General features: G+C 43.9%; 1 protein-coding gene across 12 annotated transcripts in view; it reads right to left on the reverse strand.

Moving 5' to 3' along the window:
* The window catches only part of PHF21A (PHD finger protein 21A), a 290,548-nt gene that overhangs the window by 38,628 nt on the left and 225,519 nt on the right, over positions 1-26,401 (reverse strand). For 9 of the 12 annotated variants that reach the window (XM_075927581.2, XM_075927576.2, XM_075927572.2 and 6 more), the window contains 4 exons: positions 14,735-14,932; positions 10,403-10,654; positions 8,344-8,430; positions 2,602-2,898 (listed from right to left, as the gene is read on the reverse strand). In XM_075927581.2, the coding sequence (XP_075783696.1) occupies positions 2,602-2,898; positions 8,344-8,430; positions 10,403-10,654; positions 14,735-14,932 (834 nt within the window). The remainder of the gene's footprint in view (positions 1-2,601; positions 2,899-8,343; positions 8,431-10,402; positions 10,655-14,734; positions 14,933-26,401) is intronic. The other 3 variants (XM_075927582.2, XM_075927577.2, XM_075927575.2) reach the window with 1 other exon arrangement.

Consider the following 26,401-nt stretch of genomic DNA (forward strand, 5'->3'; position numbering starts at 1 on the left):
GACAGTGGCCAATATCAGATGTCCCAGAGGGAGGGATCACAACAGGTAATCCTCACATGATCCCTCTCCTGTTACCTACCTCCAGAGAGGCTAGGGATACCACCATTCCTACCTATCCTGGCTAATAGCCATTGATGGACCTAACCTCCATGAATCTATCTAGCCCTTTTTTGCACCCTGTTAAAGTTCAAGCCTTCTCTTCAAGGAGTTCCACAGGTTGACTGTGCACTGGGTGAAAAAAACCCATTTCATTTTATTTGTTTTAAACCTGCTACCTATTAATTTCATTTGGTGACCCCTAGTTCTTTTATTACGGGAATAAGTACATAACTTTTCCTTATTCACTTTTTCTATACCAGTCTTGATTTTATAGTCCTCTATCATATCCCCATTTAGTCTCTTCTTTTCTAAGATGAAAATTCCAAGTCTTTTTAATCTCTCTTCATATGGGATCCGTTCCAAACCCCTAATAATTTTTGCTGCTCTTTTCTGAACCTTTTCCAATGCCAATATATCTTTTTTGAAATGAGGCAATCAGATCTGTATGCAGTATTCAAGATGTGGGCTACCATGGTTTTATATAGAGGCAATAAGATATTTTCTGTCTTATTCTCTATCCCTTTTTTAATGGCTCCTAACATTCTATTTGCTTTTTTGACTGCCGCTGCACACTGAGTGGATGTTTTCAGAGAACTATCCACAATGACTCCTAACATCTTTCTCTTGAGTAGCTGTAGCCAAATTACTCCCCATCATATTATATATATAATTGGGATTTTTTTTTCCAATCTGCATTACTTTACATTTATCAACATTAAATTTCATTTACCCTTTTGTTGCCCAATCACTTAATTTGGTGTGATTTTTTTGAAGCTCTTCAGAGTCTGCTTTGGTCTTAACTATCTTAAGCAGTTTGATATCATCTGCAAATTTTGCTACCTCACTTTTACCCCTTACTCTAAATCATTTATAAATAAGTTGAATAGGATGGGTCTCAGGACAGACCTTTAGGGGACCCCACTAGTTACCTCTCCCCCCTCGGAAAACTTACCATTTATTCCTACCCCTTGTTTCCTGTCTTTTAACCAGTTATCAGTCCACAAAAGGACCTTCCCACTTATCCCATGGCAACTTACTTTACTTAAGAGCTTTTGGTGAGAGACCTTGTCAAAGGCTTTCTGGAAACCTAAGTATAATATATCCACTGGATCCCCCTTGTCCACATGTTTGTTGACCCTCTCACAGAATATCAGCAGATTAGTAAGCCATGATTTCCTTTTACAGAAACCATGCTGACTTTCCCCCAACAAATTATATTCATCCATGTGTCTGACAATTTTATTGTTTATTATAGTATCCACTAATTTGCCCGGTACTGATGTTAGACTTACTGGTCTGTAATTGCCAGGATCACCACTAGAGCCCTTTGTAAATATTGGCGTCACTATCTTCCAATCATTAGGTATGGAAGCCGATTTAAAGGACTATTTACAAACCACAGTTAATAGTTCTGCAATTTCCCATTTGAGTTCTTTCAGAACTCTTGGGTGAATGCCATCTAATCCTGGTGACTTGTTACTATTAAGTTTATCAATTTGTTCCAAAACCTCTTCTAATGACACCTCAGTCTGGGACAATTCCTCAGATTTGTCATCTAAAAAGAATGGCTCAGGTTTGGGAATCTCCCCAATATCCTCAGCTGTGAAGACAGAAGAAAAGAATTCATTTAGCTTCTCCACTATGACTTTATCATCTTTGATTGTTCCTTTAGTATCTTGATCGTCCAAGGGCCCCACTGGTTGTTTAGCCGGCTTCCTGCTTCTGATGTACTTAAACATTTTACTAGTACTTTTGAGTTTTTGGGTAGCTCCTTTTTGGCTTTTCTTATTATATTTTTACAGTTAATTTGACAAAGTTTATGGTCCTATTTTCCTCATTAGGATTTGACTTCCACTTTTTAAAAGATGTCTTTTTATCTGTCACTGCTTCTTTTACTTTATTTTATTCCTCTACTCTCCATTGTTTATAAAATATTGAAAGAAGCTTAGAAATAAAAATTTTTTGTTCCTATGTTTCTACAGGACTGGCCACGAACACGGCTTTTGGTTTACTACAGGGCCCAGGAATATTTTTTTGGTGCCCACACAAACTTGTAACGTGGGCCCCATCCCACACACATAGAACAATTTGAGGGTTAGGTTAGGCCCCCTTCTAGGTCCTGGTAAAGTATACCTTTCCCCCTCCCCATGCGGGGGCCCTAGTTTACTATATTGTCTGTATGTCAGGTCAGCAGCATCAGAGATGTCAGCACACCTTAGATGATCCAGTAGGGGGAGCACCAAACTGCTAAAGAACTGTAATGATTCCAATAGGCCTTTGAAGGAACACCAAACTTTCTGTCCTATAAACTGAGAATGTCTCTTTTAACCCCTCTCCAAAGTCATCATATTTTTAGTACTAGATCCCTGTTAGTGGGTGGGACTCTGATATTTAATTCTCCATTGAAAATTCTTCCCATGGTTGTTAGTCCTTTCCACACTGGCAGCACTAATCCACAAAAGAAGAACTGTAGCTGTTAGTAGATACATTGCCCATTAGTACCTGTTTTTCAAGGTTTGGTTTGCTGATCTGTAGAGTCTGAGGTCCAGCGAGCCTGGTACCTGGGGCTGCTATCACAATGCTGGTGAGCTGTGCCATAGGGAAAGTTTTGGCTATGGTTGCTGTCTGTCCATTAACAACACGTACTGGGTGTATAGAGTTCTGTGATGTGGGCAAAGAACCAGGTGTGAACTTCGTTGTCAGCATCACAGGCCTTTGAATAAGTTGAGGAGCTGCAAGCATCGGAGGTGGTGCTGGGGCAATAGGAATGTTATTCTGGGCAACTGGTTTGGGTCGAACCTACAAGGAAAACAACCAGACACGTAATAATATCATAAGTATGCTACAGTAATGAACCACATTTTCAGTTTTATTGCATAAACCCATTCATGAAACTTGCACTCACAGCTTTTGCTTCTGCATACATTTGCATGCCAAAATACTCATTTTCATATTTAATGCTAACTGTTTTGTATGTGCAAATCTAATTTTTGGTTTTGTGAGGACAACAAATGCCCATAAAGTACTCACAGGAGTAATTTAGGCACCCAGTTTTGAAAGTATGTTTCAAAAGTTTTTACATAGCTTTCAATATTGTAGTAATTTTTACATCTCCCGCCTTTGGCACCCCAGCCCCTCCAGCCCTCAACCCTCTGCCCCCCCTCATGGATCTTTACCCCCTCCAAGACCTGTAGCATTTTTATATCAGCCAAGAGATCAAATTCCTAAATAGCTGACAAAAGAGCTAAAGAAAAGGCTTCAGATATCCAATTAGTCACCATCGCACGTGTTGACTCCATGCATTGTGTAGACACATTGTGCAAGTTTTGACACCACTGGCTAGCTCTGCAGAGGCTCTGCTATACTATGAACAACAAAATGCCCCTCAATGAACACATCAAAGCCTCTCCTGGTACATACAGCCATACTGGTTCTTGCTCTTTTCTCATAATATGTGAGAAAACTTCTACAGGTATGAAGCTAGAAAGCAGCTCTATAAAATTCAGGACCCAACATATTTTCTACCCTGTATCATAATTATCTTTGGCTGTATTTAGTACATTCACAATTATGCAAATATTCCACAGTTACAGAAAATAAAAATAGAAACAAAATCTACTAATCCATCTCTCTGCTAATAACATATTGTTTTCCATCATATATTTTCTGATATCTTGTCTATTCTACCTTTAATGTCTCAAAATACAGGGTGCATCCCTTCATGTACGTCTGGAAACTTTGTCATAATTAAACAGATTTTACTGTCCCCAATGCCTTAGTCTGATAATAAGCCTAAAATTTTCCTCTCTTAATTTCATCCCTGTACTCCCAGTTATACCCCTTTTACTCTTTCTCTAAGGTGCTTCATCAACAAATGTGAAGAAATGACTAATGCAGGGGCAGGCAACTAGTGCAGGGGCAGCCCACTGCAGACCATGTGCTTCTCTAAAGACTGTGAGCCTGGGGGAGAATCATAGAATGCTACGACTGGAAGGGACCTTGAGAGGTCACCGAGTCCAGTCCCCTGCCCTCAAGGCAGGATCAAATACTGTCTAGACCATCCCTGATAGACATTTATCTAACCTATTCTTAAATATCTCCAGAGATGGAGATTCCACAACCTCCCTGGGTAATTTATTCCAGTGTTTAACCACCCTGATAGTTAGGAACTTTTCCCTAATGTCTAACCTAAACTTCCCTTACTGCAATTTAAGCCTATTGCTTCTTGTTCTATCCTGAGAGACCAGGAATAACAATTTTTCTCCCTCCTCCTTGTGACACCCTTTTAGATACCTGAAAACCGCTATCAAGTCCCCCCTCAATCTTCTCTTTTCCAAACTAAACAAACCCAATTATTTCAGTCTTTTTTCATAGGTCATGTTTTCCAGACCTTTTATCAATCTTGTTGCTCTTCTCTGGACCTTTTCCAATATTTCCACATCTTTCTTGAAATGTGGTGCCCAGAACTGGACACAATACTCCAACTGAGGCCTAATCAGTGCAGAGTAGAGCAGAAGAATGACTTCTCGAGTCTTGCTCACAACACACCTGTTAATGCATCCTAGAATCATGCTGGCTTTTTTTGCAACAGCGTCACTCTGTTGACTCATATTTAGCTTGTGGTCCATTATAACCCCTAGATCCCTTTATGCTGTACTCCTTCCTAGACAGTTGCTTCCTATTCTGTATGTGTGAAACTGATTATTCCTTCCTAAGTGGAGCAATGCATTTGTCCTTATTAAACTTCATCTTGTTTACCTCAGACAATTTCTCTAGTTTGTCCAGATCATTTTGAATTATGACCCTATCCTGCAAAGCAGTTGCAAGCCCCCCTACTTTGGTATCATCTGCAAACTTAATAAGCGTACTCTTTATGCTGATATCTAAATTGTTGATGCAGAACTGGTCCCAAAAGAGACCCCTGCAGAACCCCACTTGTTACACCTTTCCAGCAGGATTGTGAACCATTAATAACTACAGTAAACTTCCGATAATCCGGCACCTTTAAGACCCAGGGGGTGCCGGATTATCAGATATGCCGGACTATCAGAAGGGGGGGGCTATGAGGGGTCTGGAGTGGGGTGGGAGGGGATGCCACCCCAGACCCCTTATAGCCCCCCCCCTACGATAATCAGGCTCTGCCCCAGGCGTCCCTGATTCTGCCGCTGCTGGTCAGTTTCAGCAGCAGCTGAATCGGGGATGGCTACAATAGAGCAGCTGGGGTGCTGCCGAGTTGGTCCCGCAGCACCGAGGGGCGGTGCTATGGCACCAACCCAGCAGCACTCCAGCTGCTCTTGGGGACGCCTGGGACAGAGCAGCTAGGGTACTGCCCAGTTGGTCCCGTAGCACTGCCCCTTGGGGCTGCGGGACCAACCCGGCAGGACCCCAGCTGCTCTTGGGGACGCCTGGGGCAGAGCAGCTGGAGTGCTGCTGGGTTGGTCCCACAGCGCCAAAGGACGGCGCTGCGGGACCAACCCGGCAGGACCCCAGCTGCTCTGCCCCAGGGGTCCCCGATTCAGCCGCTTTGCCCCTCGGCGCTATGGGACCAACCCGGCAGCACCCCAGCTGCTCTGACCCAGGTGTCAGGATTCAGCCTGCTGGTGAAACTGACGCTGCTGGTCAGTTTCAGCAGCGGCTGAATCCTGACACCTGGGGCAAAGCAGCTGGGGTGCTGCCGGGTTGGTCTCATAGCACCGCCCCTCGGCGCTGCGGGACCAACCCGGCAGCACCCCAGCTGCTCTGCCCCAGGCGTCCCCAACGGGCAATGCTACGAGACCAACCCGGCGGCACCCCAGCTGCTCTGCTCCCGGCTTGCCCGATTCAGCTGCTGGTCAGTTTCAGCAGCAGCTGAATGGGGGAAGCCTGTCTGGCTGCCCCAGTACTTCCGGGTTCCTGATGGTGCCGGACCATCAGGAGTCCCGGAGCATTGGATGCCGGACTAATGGAGTTTTACTGTACTCTCTGAGTAGGTGTGCACCCACCGTATAGTAGCCCCATCTAAGTTGTATTTACCTAGTTTATTGATAAGAATATCATGGAAGACCATATCAATGCCTTGCTAAAGTCTAGGTATACCATATCCACTGCTTCTCCCTTATCCACAAGACTCGTTATCCTATCAAAGAAAGCTATCAGATTGGTTTGACATGATTTGTTCTTTACAAATCCATGCTGGCTGTTCCCTATCACTGTGTTATCTTCCAGGTGTTTGCAGATGGTTTCCTTAATTACTTGCTTCATTATCTTTCCTGGTACAGAAGTTAAACTGACTGGTCTATAGGTTTCTGGGTTGCTCTTATTTCCCTTTTTATAGATGAGCACTATGTTTGCTCTTTTCCAGTCTTCTGGAATCTCTCCCATCTTCCATGATTTTCCAAAGATGATAGCTAAAGGCTCAGATAACTCCTCTATCAGCTCCTTGAGTATTCTAGGATGCATTTCATCAGGCCCTGGTGACTTGCAGATATCTGACTTTTCTAAGTGATTTTTAACTTGTTCTTTTTTTATTTATCTTCTAAACCTACCCCCTTCCCACTAGCATATGCTATGTTAGGCATTCCTTCATCAGACTTTTTGGTGAAGACCAAAACAAAGAAGTCATTAAGCATCTTTGCTATTTCCAAGTTTTCTGTTACTGTTTCTCCCTTCTCACTGAGCAATGGGCCTACCCTGTCCTAGGTCTTCGTCTTGCTTCTAATATAACGTCTTCTTGTTTTCCTTTTTGCCTGTAGCTAGGTTAAGCTCATTTCGTGCCTTTGCCTTTCTAATCTTGCCCCTGTATTCCTGTATTGTTTGCCTATATTAATCCTTTGTAATTTGTCCCACCTTCCATTTTTTATATGACTCCTTTTTTATTTTTAGATCATGCAAGGTCTCGTGGTTAAGCCAAGACGTTTTTTTGCCATATTTTCTATGAAGAAGAGAGAAGCTTTGCATGCTGCCCCCACCCACAGCTCAATTTGAAGTTCCCATTGGCTATTTTCTGGCCACTGGGAGCTGCCTGTTTGTGGGACAGGCAAAGCGCAAAACGTCCCTTCTGCCCTCGCTTGGGCTCACAGTGTTCAGAGGCATAAAGAGCAGGGAGGGAGCCTGGCTGAGGAAGCTGCTGGGCTTCTGGCTGGGAGCTACCCAGATAAGCATCTTCTGGCCAGAGCCTGCCTCTGGCATCCAGCCCCTCCAGCCCATAACCCTCTGCCCCCCTCATGGACCCTTTCCCCCTCTAAGACCTGGCACCCCAATCCTCTACCCCCCAGTCACCTCAATCTCCTGCCCCAGGCCCCAACCTCTTCCTGCCCTAGGTCACAACCCAAACCCCTGCACCCATGCCACAGGTCATAACCCCTTCCCAGACCCTGTACTCCTCTCTCAAGGTTAGAATATTCTCCTGCACCCAACCCCCCTCCCAGACTCTGCATCCCCTCCAGCTCCCCAGTTCCCTGACCCAGGTCATAACCCCCCCCCAAACCAAACTTCTAGATCCCACATCCCCTTCGGCACCCCAATCTCTTACCCCAAACTCCCTATTGAACCCCACTTCCATTCCAGACACCGCACTATATCATGGACTAGTGCAGCCCTTGACCACTTACCAAATTATTGGAATGACACCACATAAAAAATTATTGTCCACCCCCAAACTAGTGTCTTCTAAAAAGTACAAAGTAAAACAATTTAAAGCTGTATTGCTCAGTTGCAAATGATATAGAGCAGGGATTGGCACTATGTGGCCCTCGGGCTAGATGAGGTTCACCAGGGTTAGCCCTGGCATACCACCAGATGTTTTATTTACCTGTGTATCCACAGGCATAACTGATTACAGCTCCTATTGGTTGCAGATCACCACTCTCAGCCAATGGGAGCTGTGGGAAGTAGTATGGGCTGAGCTACTACTTTTCGCAGCTCCCATTGGCTGGGAACAGCGATCTGTGGCCAATAGGAGCTGTGAGCAGTCATACCTGCAGATGTGCAGGTAAATAATGCTGCTGGTGGCCTGCCAAGGCCTAACACTGGCAAACTGTGTCCAGCCCATAAGCTACTTATTGCCCAGATGTATTAGCTCTTTCTCTTCTCCTGCTCTCAAATATTGAGCAATGATGACCAAAGAGATTTTGCAGCCTTTTGGACAGTCTGATTTTGCTTCTAGACTTCTAGTAGTTTCATTTAATACATCCTGAAGGTTAGAAATGAACAAAATACATCCCTTCATAACTTCCCTCCTACCTTTTTTGTTCTTGATGCACTCACCTGTGGAAGAAAATTTGGACGAGGAGTGAGTCTGGGAGGAGGGATGAACTGCGGCACTTTGATGGGCTGAGGTGTAGCCTGAACCTGCTATACAAACGTTAGACAGTGGTCAACAAGAGAAAAATAGTTCTGATGTTACGCATCAAAACCAAGCACATGGATAGTATTTTCAGTCCTTATGCTCAGTTTAGGCTGTTCCCCTTCCCCCCCCCACTGTAAAAAAGGCTCAAAGCAACAGTTTCTGAATTAGAACTACATTAAAGAAAGAGCTGGCCTTACATTCTGGTTCCTGCACATCCTATATTGCAAACTGAAGCTAGCCATCAATTTGTTTAATCTAAATATACACAATACTAGGCTCTGCCATCTAAAACAATTTCATTTGAAGATAATGAACTTTAGCATTTGTTTTATAAGTCAAAACAGTCAAAACTGCCTTCACAAAAGATAGAAATTAAACCCAGATTTGTCTGCCCTGCCAGATGAACCTTCAAATGGTAAAAGCACTTCTGTATTCTCATGTGGAATGATATACAGAAGCACGAAGCAGTGTCTCTAGTAGTTTATAACAAGATCTGAAAGCCAGAAACTGTCTTCTATTTCTAGCATTATAAATGACACTGTGCACGGCCATGAGTTAATAGCTTGGGCCTGAATTTTCAAAAGTGGCTTTTAATTCGAATATCCAGATTGACACACCTTGACCTTGATTTTTAGAAGGGCTAAGCACTCCCAATTCTAACTGAAGTCAATTGAAACTATTGTGGTCCCAACACCTCTGAAAAGCAGTTCCTAGTGGCCTTCAATTGAGCACCCAAAATTAAGACAAACATTAGTGTACACTTCAAAATATTGGCTTTCCCCTCTCTGTTGCTCTTTCCAATTATGTAAAATACCAGTACTAACACTTCACAAGTGTGCTCTAGAGCTTAATTAATTTGTGGGAAAATGTTTTGAGATCCTTGATGGAAACACTCTAGAAACACATATCACCAGTAAGCCTATGAATCTTTCATGGAAGTCATGGATTCTGTGACTTTCTGAGACCTCCATGGTTTCTGTAGTGGCTGACTCTAAGGCTGCCTCTCCCAAGCACCAGTCAAGACCTGGACTACTTCCCTTTGAGCAGCAGTGACCGCTACAACACAACTCCCACATAGCAGCAGCATCCACTGGAGTGCCTCCCCTCTCCCAGCACCTTATATTTAGTAAGGGATATTTTTAGACCTGTACGTGACTGTTTATTGCCCATGATCTGTCCACGACTAGTGATTATTAAAAGAAGAGTCAACTCTGTGGACCAGAGTATGTTATTGATCAAGGAATGGGTCTAAGCAGAGATATATCAATCCTTCTGGAAGATAATCAGATCAGTGGGGATGGTGGGAAAAGACTCCACTTAAAGAGGTTTATCCACCCCAAATATAGCTATTTGCCTCATTCAGAAGCAAAATACTGACTGCTTACATCCACCAAAGTGATATTCTTTTATAAAATAAAATTAAAGATTAACTATTGATGAAGCCCTGGATCAGCCTTTATCCAGAAAGTAAAATGTCTCAGCCTTTATCCAGAAAGTAAAATGTCTTTGTATCCTAACCCTATATAGATTCAGTAAGCAAACAACCCAAGAGAAGTTTGACACACTAGATAAGCTAAGGATCCATACCAACCAAATAGAGTCCTCAAAGCCTCCAAAACCAGAACTATAAAAAACACTGAAGATTAGGTAGGAAGAACCTGATGCTGGTAATAGTATTTTACACAGAAAGTGACTACAACCATTACTTAATTCGATAAAAAATTTAACATATATAATTAATATTTTTCCTTTGGATCTTAAAGCATTTCAAGTAATTAAGCCTCACAATATCAATAAGGTTCTGCACGTCCCTATGTGTTATGAGTTAATTTTTCTTTCTGTGGGACAAAACCAGCCTGTTCATAAGAAGCTGTAAGTAGTCCTCCTTTGTAAATACATAGAGCTCCGAAGGTGTACAGTCCCACATTCACTCACACACACGCTCTCTCTCTTCACTGACTGTTTCTTCTGGCTTACCAAAGTAACTGTGTTTTTTGCCACTATTTGGACTGCCTCTGCTCCTGCACCAGTAACCTTATTTGTTGTCTGGAGGTTCACTGGTGTATTCTGTGCATCAGTGCTGAGGACCGCTTTCTGACTGTTGATTGCAGTAACCATGGCAATGGTAGGTCTTTGACCCACAACAGAGGCAGGCATGGTTGCAGTTGCTGCTTTCAAGACGAGAGGTAGTGTCTTAGTGGTGATCATAGAAGCTGTGGTCATAGTCTTCTACAGGAAACAGAAAACAGTTGAAGAGTCTGTAACATTACACATTGGACAGGATGCTGCTTGTATTGTATTATACTTGAGCTCAGTCAGAAATGATAAGTAAAAATGGGAGTAAAATCATCCTTGATTCTATCTGCTCTCTATCTATACACGTTATCCTAGGTCTGCAACATTTTTTATTTTTTGTTACAGGTACAAAAGTTTAATTATTTGGACTCTTCCCTTCCCTGAGAACAGCAGGAAGCCAACTAGCTAACATAGGCTACAGAAGGTAACTAGAAAATTTATATACTTGGTGGATAAATCCTCCATCATTACTTCTGTGTTACAAAGAAACTAATGTGGGAGGGAATCAGCTTTGATTTTTAGCCTCAGGCTGGATGCATCCTGGAATTTTATGTACTGACTTTCATTTAGGCCAACAGGCAGTAAGGAGTTAAATGTCATTTGATCATACTGGAATTTTCCTTGTCCTAGGTTGCTGGACAATGTGATTTCTCTTGGCCTGCCCTGGAAACAGCAATTTTGGAGCCTCTAGTTCTACTATAGCTGCAAATACCAATTCCCAAGATTAATATGTTAAGGCCCAGAATTTTAAATGTATTTAGTATTACTGTGCTTTCAGCTGCAACACCTAACCAATTTAGGAGCCTAAATCTCATTTTCAAAAGAGAGTTAGGCAACCAGTCTAAATTTCACTGATGGTAAATAGGATCTTGGCTCCCAAATGCCTAAATCTCATTTGAAAATGATATTTAGTTAGGCATTGCAACATTGAATAAAGCAATGCATAAGGCCATGTCTACACTATGAGAAGACCAAATTTGATTTTTAGCACCCAATTTTGTAAAGTCGAAGGTGCATATCCCTACCACAAGCAAGAGTTCGACATAATGAATCCCCAGTAGGATGGCTACTGTCGACTCTGACAGCGATGCAATGTGGGTAGCTCTCTCATAGTTCCTGCCACCCCTTTGCATCTGGGTTAGGTTCCCAATGCCTGATGGGACAAACAGTGTAGCAGGTGGTTCTAGATACATGTCATCAGGATCCCATAATGCACCCATCTCCTCCATTCCCCCTTGCTTGAAAACAACCGCAAACAATCTTTTCACACACTATTTTTTATGGTTATTTATGCCATAGCAGGGCAAGCATGGACACCATTGAGCTGCAAAGTGCTGTGGTAATCATTGCAAACAACGCGCATCTTATGCTGTGGTATGTCCAGAGACTGGCCAACGGCAACTAGAGGAAGGAACAATGCAAGGAGGCCATGAATACAGACATGTATGAAACACTTGAGTGGAGAGACTGGCAGATGCTGGTGGCAGTGGATCCTGTTGACACAGTGGAACACCAGACCTGGTGCTATGAGACAAGCACAAACTGGTGGGACTGCATAGTTACACAGCTATGTCACGATCAGCAGTGGCTGCAAAACATTTGCATGTTTAATACCACTTTCATGGAAGCACACCACCATCCGAATAAAACCCACTCTGACAGTTGAGAAAAAAGTAACAATAGTTCTGTGGAAGCTTCCAATGCCAGACATCTACCGGTTACCTGGGAATCAATTTGGAGTGGGTAAATCTACAATGGCGGCTACTGTGGTCCAAGTAACCAAGACAATCAATACTCTTCTGCTACGAAGGAAAGTGACTCTGGGAAACATACACAACTCTGGGAAATCTGGAGGGCGTTGCCACGATGGATTCTCTAACTGTAGTGGGGCAATGGATAGAACACACATTCCTATCTTGGCACTCGACCACCTTGCCAGACTGTACATAAACCACAAAAGGTACTTGTTGATGGTGTTACAGGTGCTGGTGGACCACAAAGGCCATTTTACTGACATCAACATGGAATGTTTGGGAAAGGTGCTTGGTGTGCACATTTTTAGGAACTCCTCCCTCTTCATAAAACTGCAAGATGGAACTTTCTGCCCAAATCAGAAAACTATTATTGGACGCACTGAAATGCCAATAGTGATCCTTGGAAATGCAGCTTATCCCTTGCTTTTGTGGCTCATGAAGTCATACACAGGCAACATGGATCGCAGTACGGAGAAATTCAACTATAGGCTGAGCACGTGCAGGATTGTGGTGGAATGTGATTTTGAATGTTTCAAGGGAAATTTTTGCAGGAATAGGAGTAGGAACCAGCATCAATAGTACACTGCAAGGGTTCCAACAAAGTCATTGAGGAGACCACTGGCCCTGTTGTCACAATGTGGATGTAATGCCAGTCTCTAGGGTCAACAGAAATCCATGTTTCTTTAGGTACCTGGGCAGCTTTGGGCATCAATTGTGCCAGAATGAGCCATAGTCTCCTAGGTTATGTCTACACTTCATGTTTATTTTGAAATAAGCTATTCCGGAAGAAATATTCTAAAATAGCATGTCTACGATTCAGGGAAGCCTCAAAACTAGTCTAAGGCTAATGTGGACATACTACCTAATTTAAAGCCAGAGGGGACACTGGGCAGTAATTAGCCTGAATGGCCCTGGGAAGGAGTCATTTCAAAATAGCAGCAGTGAAGCTTCCACATTACAGCTATTTTAGATAGCTATTTTGGAAGAGGTGTTATTCCTCATGGAATGAGGTTTACAGAAGTTGGAATAAGCCATCATTTGAAATAATGGAATTGCTGTGTAGACACTCACCTTGTTATTTCAAAATAAGGTCAGTTATTTCAAAATAACTGTGCTGTGTAGACGCAGCCCTACTGTCCCCAGGAGTTGTAAGTGGATCCCTGGCTGGGTTAGGGGGTCCAATTGTAGTGGTACTTCCTTCTAGCCCTGAAAGTATGAAGTGCACCCTCCATGAGGAGGGCTTTCAAGTGGATATTCCACACTTTCAGGGTTATAGGACAAAAGTTCTCGCAAATTCTGCACTTGTCCTTTATATGGGATTCTCTCATGCACTTCAAACTATGGGGGATCACCAATAGGCATTGGCATTGCATAACGAACAAAGTTTGAAGCTCAGGGAATGGGGCATGCCCTAGTCTTTGAGACAAAGTCCCAGCTGTGACTCTAGCAACAAAACCAACAGGTGTCATTTAATTTAATGGCTAGTTAACTAACTACCTACGAATTATATACATAAAATACAGACAACAGGCTATTAAGAACTGCTAATGCTATTGTAATGCAAGATAAGGCCCTTAGAATAACCATCATGGGTGGTAAGAAGGAGCTGATAGGGTGAAGGGCTGGCAGTACCCCATATACTGACGCATGAGCAGAACCTATGGTACTACCAAAGCAAAAATCTCTGACTGTGCACATAGGCAAGCACATACCTAAAATGGAATTGACATGAGCATGTACTCGAAGAACTAATATTCTGATGCATCAAAATACTAAAGCAAATACTTCAGGTACGTTAGTATTTTATTGAATCGGTACCTATGTGTTCATAGAACACCTAGTCCCAGGTGGAAGTTTTACATGAAGAGTAGGCCTGGAAGTTTAAAAAGAAAGAATCTTATATTTCAAGATTCAAGAGTGTATTCTCCCGTATATATAAACATGAGACCTGCTGTACTATACATTATGTTTTAACCTCTGCTCTTCTATGCAGTTGAACTAGAAAATGGTTCTAGTGTATGGGATGAGTCATACTGATATAATAGACCTTAACTACTTCTTTAGGCTCACTATGTATAGATGCCTTAAAAGGTATGATTTTGGCCCTTGGATACTAGAAGATATACTGTCTAAAAAATATTTTTTAGAAAGGTGGTATTTCCTGCATTCCTTTGAGCTTCAAGGTCCTGACCTCGCTTTAAAAGAAATAACAGCAATCATAAACCACAATTTATTTTGACTTTGGTTAGGAGTGACAGCAAAAGAAGGGATAAGGACCCAAACCCCACATGTATGTCCACAAAGAGGGAAATTAATTTTAGAGAGGGCCATTCATTACAAGGCTTACACATCATTCAAGTACTACTTGAACTCTGTTTCAAGGACTTAAATTAGCCTTTATTCTCATCCCTCTGCTACAGAGATGAATTTCAAGTTCATCTTGCCCTGCTTACCACAGAAAGGCTTCCAATGTTTTTACCTGTGATCCAATCAGGTTTGGAGAGGGTGCAGTAGATTGCTGCTGCTGATGGTGGTGCTGCTGTAGCTGTTGTAGTGGCTGCTGTTGTGGATTTTGTAGTTTGTTTTCTGACTGTACCAATGGCTGTATTTGAAATTTGTTATCTGGCTGGTCCTGCTTGACTATCAGATTCTTCCGCAGCTGTTCCACCACTCTCTTCTATCAGATGAACAGAAACACAATCAGAAATGGTTATAGATTTTAGTTACATATGCATATATATAAAAGATATTTAAGATAATTCTTTGGGACCTTTTCTATTGGATTATGGAGCTAAAACACAAAGGGTTATTGTCACTCTGGTAAGGGAAACATCATATCAAAGAAATAAAAAGAAAAGCTGACCCAGCACTGCCCAAACAGTGCAGGAGAAAAGAAGAAAGAGCAATATGTATACTGAAAAAGTCTGGTTAAGAAGTTTCAGCAGGATTTCTTTTTTTCAGGATTTGGAAGGCAGCATTACCTAGTAGACAAGAGCATTGAACTGGCACTCATGAGATGGGGTTCCATTCCCATCTCTGTCACTGGCTTAATGGGAGACTTGTTTCCATACTTTGGAGCAGGGACTTGAAGTTTAGCAGTGCATTACCCTCGTTACAGAAAAAGGCTTTTTGCTGTCTCTATGAAAACTCAACAAAATTTGGCCAGTTCATAAGCCTCTGAAAAATCTCAGTTGGCACATACTGAATCAAGCTCAGAGCTAAATTATCTGAAGATTCCATCTGCATTGGGAACGTTCTATTCCTTCACAGCACCTACACATTAGTCAGAGTGCACATGAACTATCCCTACAATGTGACTGAACAAGTTCCAGCTTGCAGCTACAGGTACTGAGCAGGGTTTTTTCTGCAATTACTTCTCCCAGCAGTTGCAGCAGGGGCAGCAGGTTTGCAAGAATTTTGGTGGTGCCCAGAACCTGCACCCCTCCTCCACTTAAACTTTCCCCCCTCTCCGCCCCGCAATACCTACCTAAGGCTCTGAGAGGAAGTTTGGGTGGGGGAGGGGTAGAGGCTCTGGGAAGGAATTTGGGTGCTGGGTCAGATTCTAGGCTGGAACAGGGGACTGGGGAGCAGGAGGGACTGTAGGCTCTGGGAGAGAGTTTGGGTGCAGGAGGGATGAGGGGTGGAATTCTAGGGGGATTTATGTACAGATAGGGCATCTGGGTGAGGCAATGGGAGGGAATATGGGTGCAGGTGGGCAATCTGGAGTGCATGCTCAGGGATGGAGTCTGGGAGCTGGCTGCCTGGGGCAAGGGTTTGAGATCCTGGGTGCAGGCTCTGGGAGGGAGTTTAGGGGCAGGACAAGGTAGGAGGCGAGGGAGAAGGTATAGGCTCTGGAGGAAATGGGGTGCACAGTAGGTGTGGGGAGAGCAGATGGGGTGCCATGCTTAGCTGGGGGTACCCCCTTGGCAGTGGCTCCTGAAGGGGTGGGGATTTCCAAGCACTGCTGCTTGCCTGTTTCCCTTGTGCACCCCCCCCCCATTGCATCTCCCAATCCCACCTGCTGCCCCCAAGGTGATTTAAAATCCCCCTGGGCCCCCACTGCCACTGCAGTAGAGTTATAGCAGCTTCCTGCTGCTCATTCCCTGCAGTTGCTGGCTTGTGCTCAGCACAGAGACACCATTTCCCTCCCCTGGGGATGCAACTGCTGGCTAGGGTTGCCAGGTGTCCGGTTTTGAACCAATCAATTCAGTATTTGAGCTTTCTGTTCGGGAAATAAATTGAGAAAATAGAAATGAGAAAATAGAAATGTCCGGTATTTTCTAAATAAGATGTAATGTAGATTGTGATGTAATGTCAAGTGTGTCCGATATTTTTGTTGAAACCATCTGGCAACCCTACTGCTGGCAGCCGCATACAGCAAGCATCAGGAAGCCTCTGTAACCCCACTGTGCTGCCAGTGCTGGTAGTAGGGGTTGGGGCATTTTAAGTCACCGACAGGCAGTAGTCAGGCTCAGGGGATATGCAGGGGGAGTATGCAGAGCCAGGAGATACAGAGGGCAGAGAGCTCAGTGGAAGGCAGGCAGTGAGTTTTGGTAGAGCCTGGGCTAGGAATATTACTGGTGTCAGGGCTGCATGGGCTGATGGAACTCGCTGCCTAAGGCTGGCGAGTCAATATGGTGCCTGGTACAGGAAGTGAGAAAAGGGGGGTTTCTTCTTCCTGTGTCCTCAATGCTTCCCACCACAGAAACCCAGGAAGCAGCACACCTTGAATGCAAAGAGATGAGGATTGGAGGAGTAATTATGCAGGATGGAGGGATAAGTGCAGGAGCATGTGGGAGTGAAAATAGGAGCCTGAAAAAGAAAGAAGTTAGGAACAGTAGCCAGGAGAGGCAGAACAGGAGCAGAAAGGGAACAGGTACAAAAGGGCTAGGAGCCAGTAGAGGAGTGGGATCCAAGGATGGGATAGGAGAGGAACAGAGGGATGGGCAGGAACAAGAGGTAAAGGGCAGGAAGAGAGGGATGGGCAGGAGCTGGGAAAATGGGGAATTGGAGCAGGAGACAGACTAGGTGGGTACTATAATGATTACAGAACATTTCCCCACAGAATCTGGAACTGAATCTACAACTGCTGATGTTTGAATCTCCTTTGTTCTCTAGCAAACAGGTTTGAAATGAACTTACAAAATGTTTTTCCGTCCCCTTTACTGCCAGGTCCACTCACAATATAATGGCTTTTTATCGCTGCCAGTTATTTCATCATTCAATAGTAGAGTGTGCTGTAGCTCTAAACCTGCTGACGACCTATATGAGCAATTAGCTTGGTTCCACCTAACGTTTTGGATTTTTTTCTTCAATTTTTTTTAACATTAAGCAATTACATTAAAAAAACCGCTGTAAAAAAGATTAAGGCTGGAAAGAAACTATCAAGTTAGGAAATGCCTGAATTAAGATTCTCTGTGCAATCTGAATGTGGCTCTATCGCAATTGGGGCTGATCCATTGTTCCCACAAGGCCAACCATTGTGCTTGTAGGCACTCCCTGTCAAGTTGTGGCCACCTGCTCAGACCAACCTGGCTTGTGCCATATGCTTGGCATCAGTCTCTAAGCCACACATTTTTAGAATTTGGCTGTCTGCACCTTTAAACAAACAAACCTCAAAAGCAAGCTCTTAGCTGCAATGCTTAAGGGCAAGTCCCAGACTTGACCGTGGGGTTTTTGCATAGCACCGAGAAGCTCCTCCTCTGTCCCAGTGTCATCCTGCACTGAGAACTGAGTCCTTCAGAAGGAGGCAAGTGTTTTTAACTAGACTGCTGGTTCCTGATTGGTCACTGTCTCCTGGCTCTTCTTAGCCTTTGGAGGATGAAGTCTTGTTGGCAGCCTGATCTGAGCAGGTTTACCTTTCACTGGGAATGTCAGGACACCGATGCTATCAACAGGGGGCTTAGACCCCATCACATACCTGCTCTTGCATAACAGGCATTAGGGTCCTCTCCCCCCCACGGCAATAACCCCACTGTCTTGGGAAAAGGAGACTGCATCCTGGTGCTTTGAACCCCTTTGGATTTACACAAGAAAGGCACATTATTGCAATACAACCAAGGAATGCCAGGATTATTGTCCTTCATTGCCTGCAACCATTAAAGGGATGCATAATACTGTATGTTATTAGGTTAAAGGGAACCCCTAAAAGATAGTAATGTTAAGGCCTACAGCCAATCTGATGGCCCAGGTGAGCAAAAGACATGACATACACACAGGCTGCCATGTGTCCAAGACAGACAGATTTTGGCCAAAACCAAAGGGCTGGAAGATACCCAAGTGACTAGTTCCTTCATTGTCTGAAATCATTTCCTTGGTAGATAAACTGGGGTAGAAGTCACATCTATGAGATCTCCTATGAACTCCAGGGATTGCATTGATTTTTCAACACTGACTCCCAGGATCAATAGGAGTAGAAGCTGTTAAGAGGCTGATTCCTGGACCTCTTGTTTGGTCCCTTGATGTCTGAGATTTTTTGCCACCATTGAGAAGACTTTTGTGAATGTTTACAGAGCAGTGGTAAATCCAAATAGTAGAACCCTGTATTAAAATGGTGAGGCCTCACCTCAAATCTTAGGAACCTTCTATATATCAGGTGCATACTGATACGGAAACAGACATCTTGAATAATAAAGAGCCATAAACCATATGCCTTTTTCTAAGGAGGGAATGATGGTTATGCATATGACATACAAAATCTTGGACTAGAAATCAAGAAGCTGAGGCATCACAGATCTAATAATGGTTTTCCTCCTCTAGTCTTGGGGTCTAGGAAGTAGCCGGAATAGAACCCTGTTCCATGAAAGAAGTCTGGGGATTAACTGTACAGCTCTCATCTGCAATAGGAAGTCAGCCTTAAGTTGTAGGAGGTCATAGTGTGAGTGTGGACTGAGGAGGAGGGTGAGACAGGGGCACAGCCATACACTCTATTATGCAGTGGCTCCGGATGATATTCAGGACTCAGCTGTCTATTATGGGGCAGAGGAGGATTCATTTCTCATGACAACCCCGATTGCCAAGACGTAGGAAGCCATCAGTAGCATGAACATAGCAAGTTACTTGCCTTTCTTCAAAACTTCCTGGAATTGGTTTCAATCTCACAAAGGTAGCTTTATCTGCAAACTCAGCCAACTGCCCATAGTTATTAAAATTTGGCCATCTAGGCTATGTAATTTGAAATACAAAATTGGAGCCCTGCCAAGGAGACGACCTTTCTGTCCATGAGATCTAGCCTTTTACTATCTCTATCAGATGGAGTAGAGATGGGAAGTTGCTTGGAATGCTCAGAAGCCACGTGGATGTGAGTTTCGTGGAGAATAAGAGAACAGGGACTCTAATCCTTTGGATGGGACATAGAAACTCTTCTTTAGGGATGGGTGCATACGTGGCTGCACTGTTTTATACAGTATGTGCCAACTAGAGAAAAGCATAGCTGATTATAGGGTCACCCTTGCTGGTACAGAAATGTGCAAGATGTCAAGCAGCTTGTGTTCACATTCGTCTACCTTCTCTAAGAGAATTTCTAGGGCATTGGCTAGTCTGTAGCAATTCCTAAAACTGGCAATAGTTGTCCAATGGGGAGGAGTGGAATGAAGAAGTGCCTGCATCTGGAGAAGATGAGGGAAGCCTCTCCAAATACATCTGAGTCGGACTAATCAATGTGTCATCTAGCACTACGTTGGAGTACCTGTATGACGAGGGTTGTGGTGATGAAGTAGGAGAGTCCTCCCAAACTGAGTGGGATCACTTGGAAGGTAAATATTAGTACCACAGGCTCAGTTTTGTCAGCCCCTGTTGACCCTGCTATTGTGTACCCTGTGACCATGGTGCCAGATACCAACCTGGTGGATAAGACCAGGTGGGGAACTGACAAAGTGCTGTCAGTGTCTTCAGGTAGTTGTGCTTCTGGAACTGAGTGAACATCCATATTGTCTGAATCAGAGGAGTCGGAAACCTCACCAAATGGTGGTGGTATTGGTGCCAGAACAGGAGGTGAAGGGCCCCTCCAACTTGGTCATCAGACTGGAGGCTGTGAAGACTGTAGTACTTCCACTCTAAATAACTCATGGGGACCCAACGTGCTTCCGAGTCTCTCAGCGGTTAATGGTATTTGTGGTACTGGAGAAGTCAGTATTGGGCACTACATCTCTCTGGAGACAGATGGTATCACTGGGTCCAGTGTCAGTATCAGCGGATTCATGATTGGTGCAAATGTTTCTTATTTTCTTGAGACTTGAAACGTGGTTCATTCATGACCAGAACCCAATTACAATGCTGAGTCCTTCTTAGACATGGAGGAAGAAATATTGCCATACTTACGCGTTGCTTCCCTGGTTCATGGCTAAACCCCAGTGCAGGGTACTTAGCACTGGGTACCAGTGGAACATGAAAAGGTTCTGTGGCGGGTGAGGTATTCTTCACCTATTCAGGCTGATGTACCAGGAGGGTTCCCCATGCAAGAGCCAATGCTGTTCCCATGGCATAAAGGCTGTGTCTACACTGGACCACTTATTCCGGAAAAGCAGCTGCTTTTCCGGAATAATAACTTGCCAGCTGTCTACGCTGGCCGCTTGCTTTTCCAGAAAAGCAATGACGATCTACTGTAAAATTGTCAGTGTTTTTCCGGAAAAACTATGCTGCTCCCGTTCAGGCAAAAGTCCTTTTCCGGAAAAACTATTCCGGAAAAGGGCCAGTGTAGACAGCACAGTAGTCTTTTCCGCAAAAAAGCCCCGATCGCGAAAATTTCCGGAAAGGCATCCTGCCAATGTAGATGTGCTTTTTCTGGAAATACTTATAACGGAAAACTGTTCCGTTTTAAGCATTTCCGGAAAAGGGTGCCAGTGTAGACGTAGCCAAAGTGTTTCCTGAACCTGAGATTCCAGTTCTCCCAAGTATGGGAAAGAGAGGCAAATACTGCATCTGGATGCAATATGAGTTTCCCCCAAGCAATACAAACAGTGCTGGTGCTTGCTGCTGATGCATAACTAGTGAAGGTGGTAAGCATAAGCTTTGAACCCCGGTGTCTTTGGCATAATCCAGTACCCATACCTGGATACTGCAGGTGGAAGTGAGGGGTAAAGTTTTGGGAAAAATACTACCAAAGCAAAAACAACAAGGAGTCCGCTGGCAATTTAATCTTTCGTGATCTGTAACCAACTTCCTCAGATGCTTTCCTTGTTTTCCTTCTTTTTCTCTTCAGCATCTGAGGAAGTGAGCTGTAGCTCACAAATGCTTATGCTCTAATACGCTAATAAATGTGTTAGTCTTTCAAGTGCCACTGGACTTTTTGTTTTTTCTGAAACAGATTAACATGGTTACCTCTTTGAAACTGCCAAAGCAGCATCCCTAGACCTAAATCAAGTACAAAAGAAAGAGTCAAACAAACAAACAAACAAAGCAAAACAAGAAAGAAATCTAAACTATGAACACCACTAAGGATAGTCATGAAAGATTCTGGAAAGTTAACCACAAGGACAAGAGGAATGGAACCTCTGACTGGAACCATACAGTGTTCAGAAGGCACGGAGACTCTGGAAGCCTGTTGCCCCCTTTATCACCTCTGGTGAGAACACAAGGCAACACAGGGTGCATGCTCAGACCCAGGGCCGTAACAAGGGTGAGGCGAGTGAGGCACTTGACTCGAACGCATAGCTGAGGGGGGCGCAGAAAAACAATATAGAAAACTAATTATTTTAAGACAGAGCCACTTTGCTCCCCTGCCCATTAGCAACAGCCAGTCTGCAGTTTACATGTCAGGCTGCATGTTGCTGCTGAGGGGGCACAATTGTATATTCTTGCCTCAGGCACAAAATTAGCTAGTTACGGTACTGCTCAGACCACAGAACAGTACTATTTTGGCTCCAGTGCAGGTGCTTAACTCTCAGAGGAATACAGACAGGGACCATCACTTGAATAAGAAAGTCTTCATTTTGGTAAAGGGCTTGTTAAATTTAGTTATCCACTGGATTGCTCTGGTTGCAATGGCTTTCCTGAGGTTTGCCAAAACTGTTGCAAAATGGGATATGAAGCTTCATTAACAGCTGGTGAGTCCAAAGAAAGCCTCTACCTCAGTGGTCTCAAACTCCCAGCATGGGGTCATTTGTGGTCTAAGCACTTCTCCAATTCAGCCTGTGAAATATTTTGAAAAAGTTATTTAATCAGGCCCATATGGCTGCCAGGCCAGGGAGAGGCACGCAGGGACTCACCCTCGCACATGGCTCCCACAGCACTCAGTTCCTCAGTTCACACATAGTCCTAGCCACCGGATAGTCCTAGCCACAGAGGGTGCTGCTTAGTCCAGGAGGCCTTGCTGGCTGCCTCAGCCAGGATGCAAGCCGCCTTGGCCAGCAAGTAGCTTGAGCTGATGTGCTTCTGCAGCCAGTAGGGAGGGGCCATTTGGTTTGGCTTTCAGTTACCCTGGGCGGGGACAGGAAACCCCGGCATGAGGATGTGGATGTTAGCAGGGAGGGGGGAAGAGGAAGAAGTGGAATTCCAGTATGAGGGAGTGATGTTATTGGGGGGGCATTCCAGCATGAGAATATGGGGGTGTCAGGGTGAGGACTCAGTTTCATGTCTTTCATAGGATCCTGGTTTCTGTCTTGGCTCCTGGATACAGGGGGAGACATTATCAACTTGCACGTACTATACTGTCAACCATAAGAGTTCAAAACTCAAATCAGCCTCCACATCCCCCCAAAACAGAATTGCTTCTTGAAATCACAGATAAAAATATACTTGGGGATCTTTTTATTTGGCATCTGGTGTTTGAGTCTTTGCTGAACTCAGGGCATATTTTCTCCACAAACTATGAGACCTAAAGTCTTACTTTAATAAAAGAAAATGGAGGGAAAAAAAAAGAAAGAGAAAAAGAAGGCTGGGATTCTCTTCTAATACCATGCACCAACAAACAAGGAGAATCTACTAAATCAAGAGTTGATAGCAGTGCATGAGGCAGCAGGTAATGAAGTTCCCAGATCTACCTTACTTCTAATAGCATGGGTTTGGCCTTCCAGAAAAAAAAGCCCCAATTATCAAGAGACTTATGATCACCTCAGGAGAGTCAACATCACTGATATCTAGTCAGTTTCACAAAACGAGTTAATAGTTTCGCAGCTTTCTCCTATGGACGCACATCCCTTGGACAGAGGGACGGGCCCACAACAGTGTGGAACCAACAGCAAGAAACCACTCTAACCCCACTGCAGGGGCCCCCAGCAAGTTTTTGAATCACCCAAGGGTAGCAAGCGGGGCTAGGGAACATGAGGGTGGGGGAGGCGGAGGAGGTGGTGTGGGCCAGTGGGAGGTGCCGGGAGCTACACAGGGAGAAAGTGCAGAGACCTCTTCATCCCCACAGCCCTGCCAGAATGGGGTGCCCGCTAAGGATGTTAAATATCGGTTAATTTACTAGTCGAGTAGTTGATGGAATTTCCACTAGGGGCTCTTGTACATTTCAAAGGACGAATGCGGAACTCTGCGTGCAGCCCAGGGCAAGAGGGAAGTCCCGCTGACTCTGAGCTGCACGCAGGCGTGCCAGCTTTGAAATGTACAAGAGGCCCCGGGGGGGGGGGGGGCAGTAGCAAGGAGGCCGGTAGCAAGTCTGGCACAATCCTTCACCTGGGACCAGTCAGGTGCTGAACCAGAGAAGTCCAACCTATACATTTTTCAACATCTACAAATAGATGAGAATAGGACATACAAACAGCTTCATGCACTACAAACCCCTGACTCAGTCACATAGTGTATCCTGTGCATCGAATGAGAGAGTAATAAAAATAATGTGTGATCATGTATTTAAATACTGGATACCTTAAAATTTCAGTTAAACAGTAACTATAGTAGAACTCCTGCTGTACTACAATCATAATGTACAGTAACTCCTCATTTAAAGTTATCCCAGTTAAAATTGTTTAGTTATAAGGTAGCTCATGTATTATAGAATTTACTCATTTAAAGTAATGCAACCTTCCTTTATAGGATTGTTTGGCTCACCCTACTCCACACACTCAGCGTTTCAGGCAGGGAGCAGGGCAACACCATGCACCCCAACTCCACTCCCTGACTGGAGTGCCAGGCAAATGGAAAAGGGCAAACTCCCACAGCCTGACACTGCAATACGCTTGCTGAACCAAGCTTCACAATTATCAGTAATGAGTACAGATTAAATACATTATTTAAAAGTTATATGTATATCATGTGTTTTGACTATAAAAAAAAATCCCTGGACCCTAACCCCATTTACTTTTATTCTTATAGGAAACTAGACTTACTTAACATCATTCTGATACGTTAAAATTACAGAAGTTCCCTTAAGATTGTATCCTGGTGTGCTGAGCATGCCACTGAGGACGGTCTTCCTGCTCTCTGGGGCTCCCTACCACTCTGTCTTGCTGGGCCAGACCCTCTAGTCTCTCCCAAACAAGGCACAGAGTTGGGGTTACCATCTGCAGAACAGCACAGATACAGAACCAGTTCAGCTCAGGGAAGACTCAGTTCTAAGGGCTCAGCACTCAGGAAACCAAGCCCCAAAATGGACCAAAACCCCAAATAAATCTAACTTACCCTGTGTAAAACTTTTACACAGAGAAAGCTTATAAGGTCAGTTCCCTTTATCAACGAAAGAGATATATGCACAGTGGTTGCTCCCCACCAGATAACAATTGTTTACACTGGGCTTGATAATAAACAAAAGTGTTTTTATTAAGTATAAAAGTAGAATTTAAGTGGTTGCAAGTGAATACAGTCAGATCAAAGTAAGTTACTATATTAAAATAAACAAAAAATACTTAGCTAGTTCTGATCTACTAAGAAATTTGTTGCATACAAATTCTTACCCTAAACTGCTTTTATCTCAAGTAAAAGCTTCAAATCAGAGTTGATTTTTATTCTGACTTGGGTCTAAAGCTTCTTCAAAGTTCTTTGTTGACAAGTATCCTCTTAGGGTGGGCATGGGCAAGGCAGTTTCAAAAGGCTAGCTGAAGACAAGAGAGTGATTTCTTCTCATTGCTTAAATAGATTTTCCCCTAGGTCCAGAACACTTTGTTTGGTATGCCTCATCCCCATGGAAAAATACCAGGTTCAAGATGTATTTCATTCAGTACCAGGTGGTATGGCTGTAAGTCTTTCTAAGACCAAACAGTTTGGGTTTAGAGGGAAAACATGACCATTAACAAGTTGTTGGTTTGAGTACTGCGTCATTAAATACTTGAAGTATCACTAATGGTCCTCATTAACACATTTAATCTATAAACAGATTCACACTTTATATTTCTAACTTTGCATAAAAGAATGCTATAAGCACAAAATTAGGATATATAGATTCAGCGGACTGTAACTGTAAAATTGATATGATGCATGATCTGTTCTGCATAAAGCATCTTTGAGTAATGCATATTTCACACCCATAAGTTAATTTTCATAAAGAAGGTGGGGATGTCACAATCATTTCATTTAAGTAACATTTTTCAGGAACATAACTACAATGTTAAGTGAGACATTACAGTATGTGCACAAGAACTCCAAATAAAAATTACTTGGGCACCCTTTAATCTGACATTTCCTATCTTCTTATTCCTTGACTTTGCAACCTTAACATTTTTTTCCATGTAGTTTTTTAAAAAATTAATTATTATTCTCACAACCACCACAGCCTAAAAAATGTCTAATAGGACAAACTGTTGTAGTGGTGGTGGGGGTCAGGGAAATCATGGCTCAGACATTTTGGGGGGTGAAGATAAAGGTTTCCTACAGGTTGAAACTCTCTAAACCGGGACTCCCCGCCAGACCATGAATGTTGCTTAACCACAAAGTCCCGGTGGAGGGCGAGAGGCAGGAGAGCTGCGGGGACCAGACACCTAGCTGGGCTGGCTGCAGGGGAACTGGTGGCCAGGAGCCCTGCCCAGTTGGTGGCAGAGTGCCTGGAGCACTAGCGAGCTCTGACAGGACAATGGTAATCTGCGGTGGGGCTGGGAGCCCCAGCAGCAGGACTACGGGCTGCCGCAATAGGTGTGGTGGGGCAGGGAGTTCCAGATCAGCTGCAAGGAAGCTGGTAGGACTAGGCGCGCTACTGGTAGGGCTGTGGTCAGCTACGGTGGGGCTGGGAGCCCCCATGGTAGGACTGCAGACTGCAGCAGCAGGGCTGGAGGGCCAA

The sequence above is a fragment of the Pelodiscus sinensis genome, chromosome 5 (assembly GCF_052426305.1).
Source record: "Pelodiscus sinensis isolate ZL-2025 chromosome 5, ASM5242630v1, whole genome shotgun sequence".
Lineage (NCBI taxonomy): Eukaryota > Metazoa > Chordata > Testudines > Trionychidae > Pelodiscus > Pelodiscus sinensis.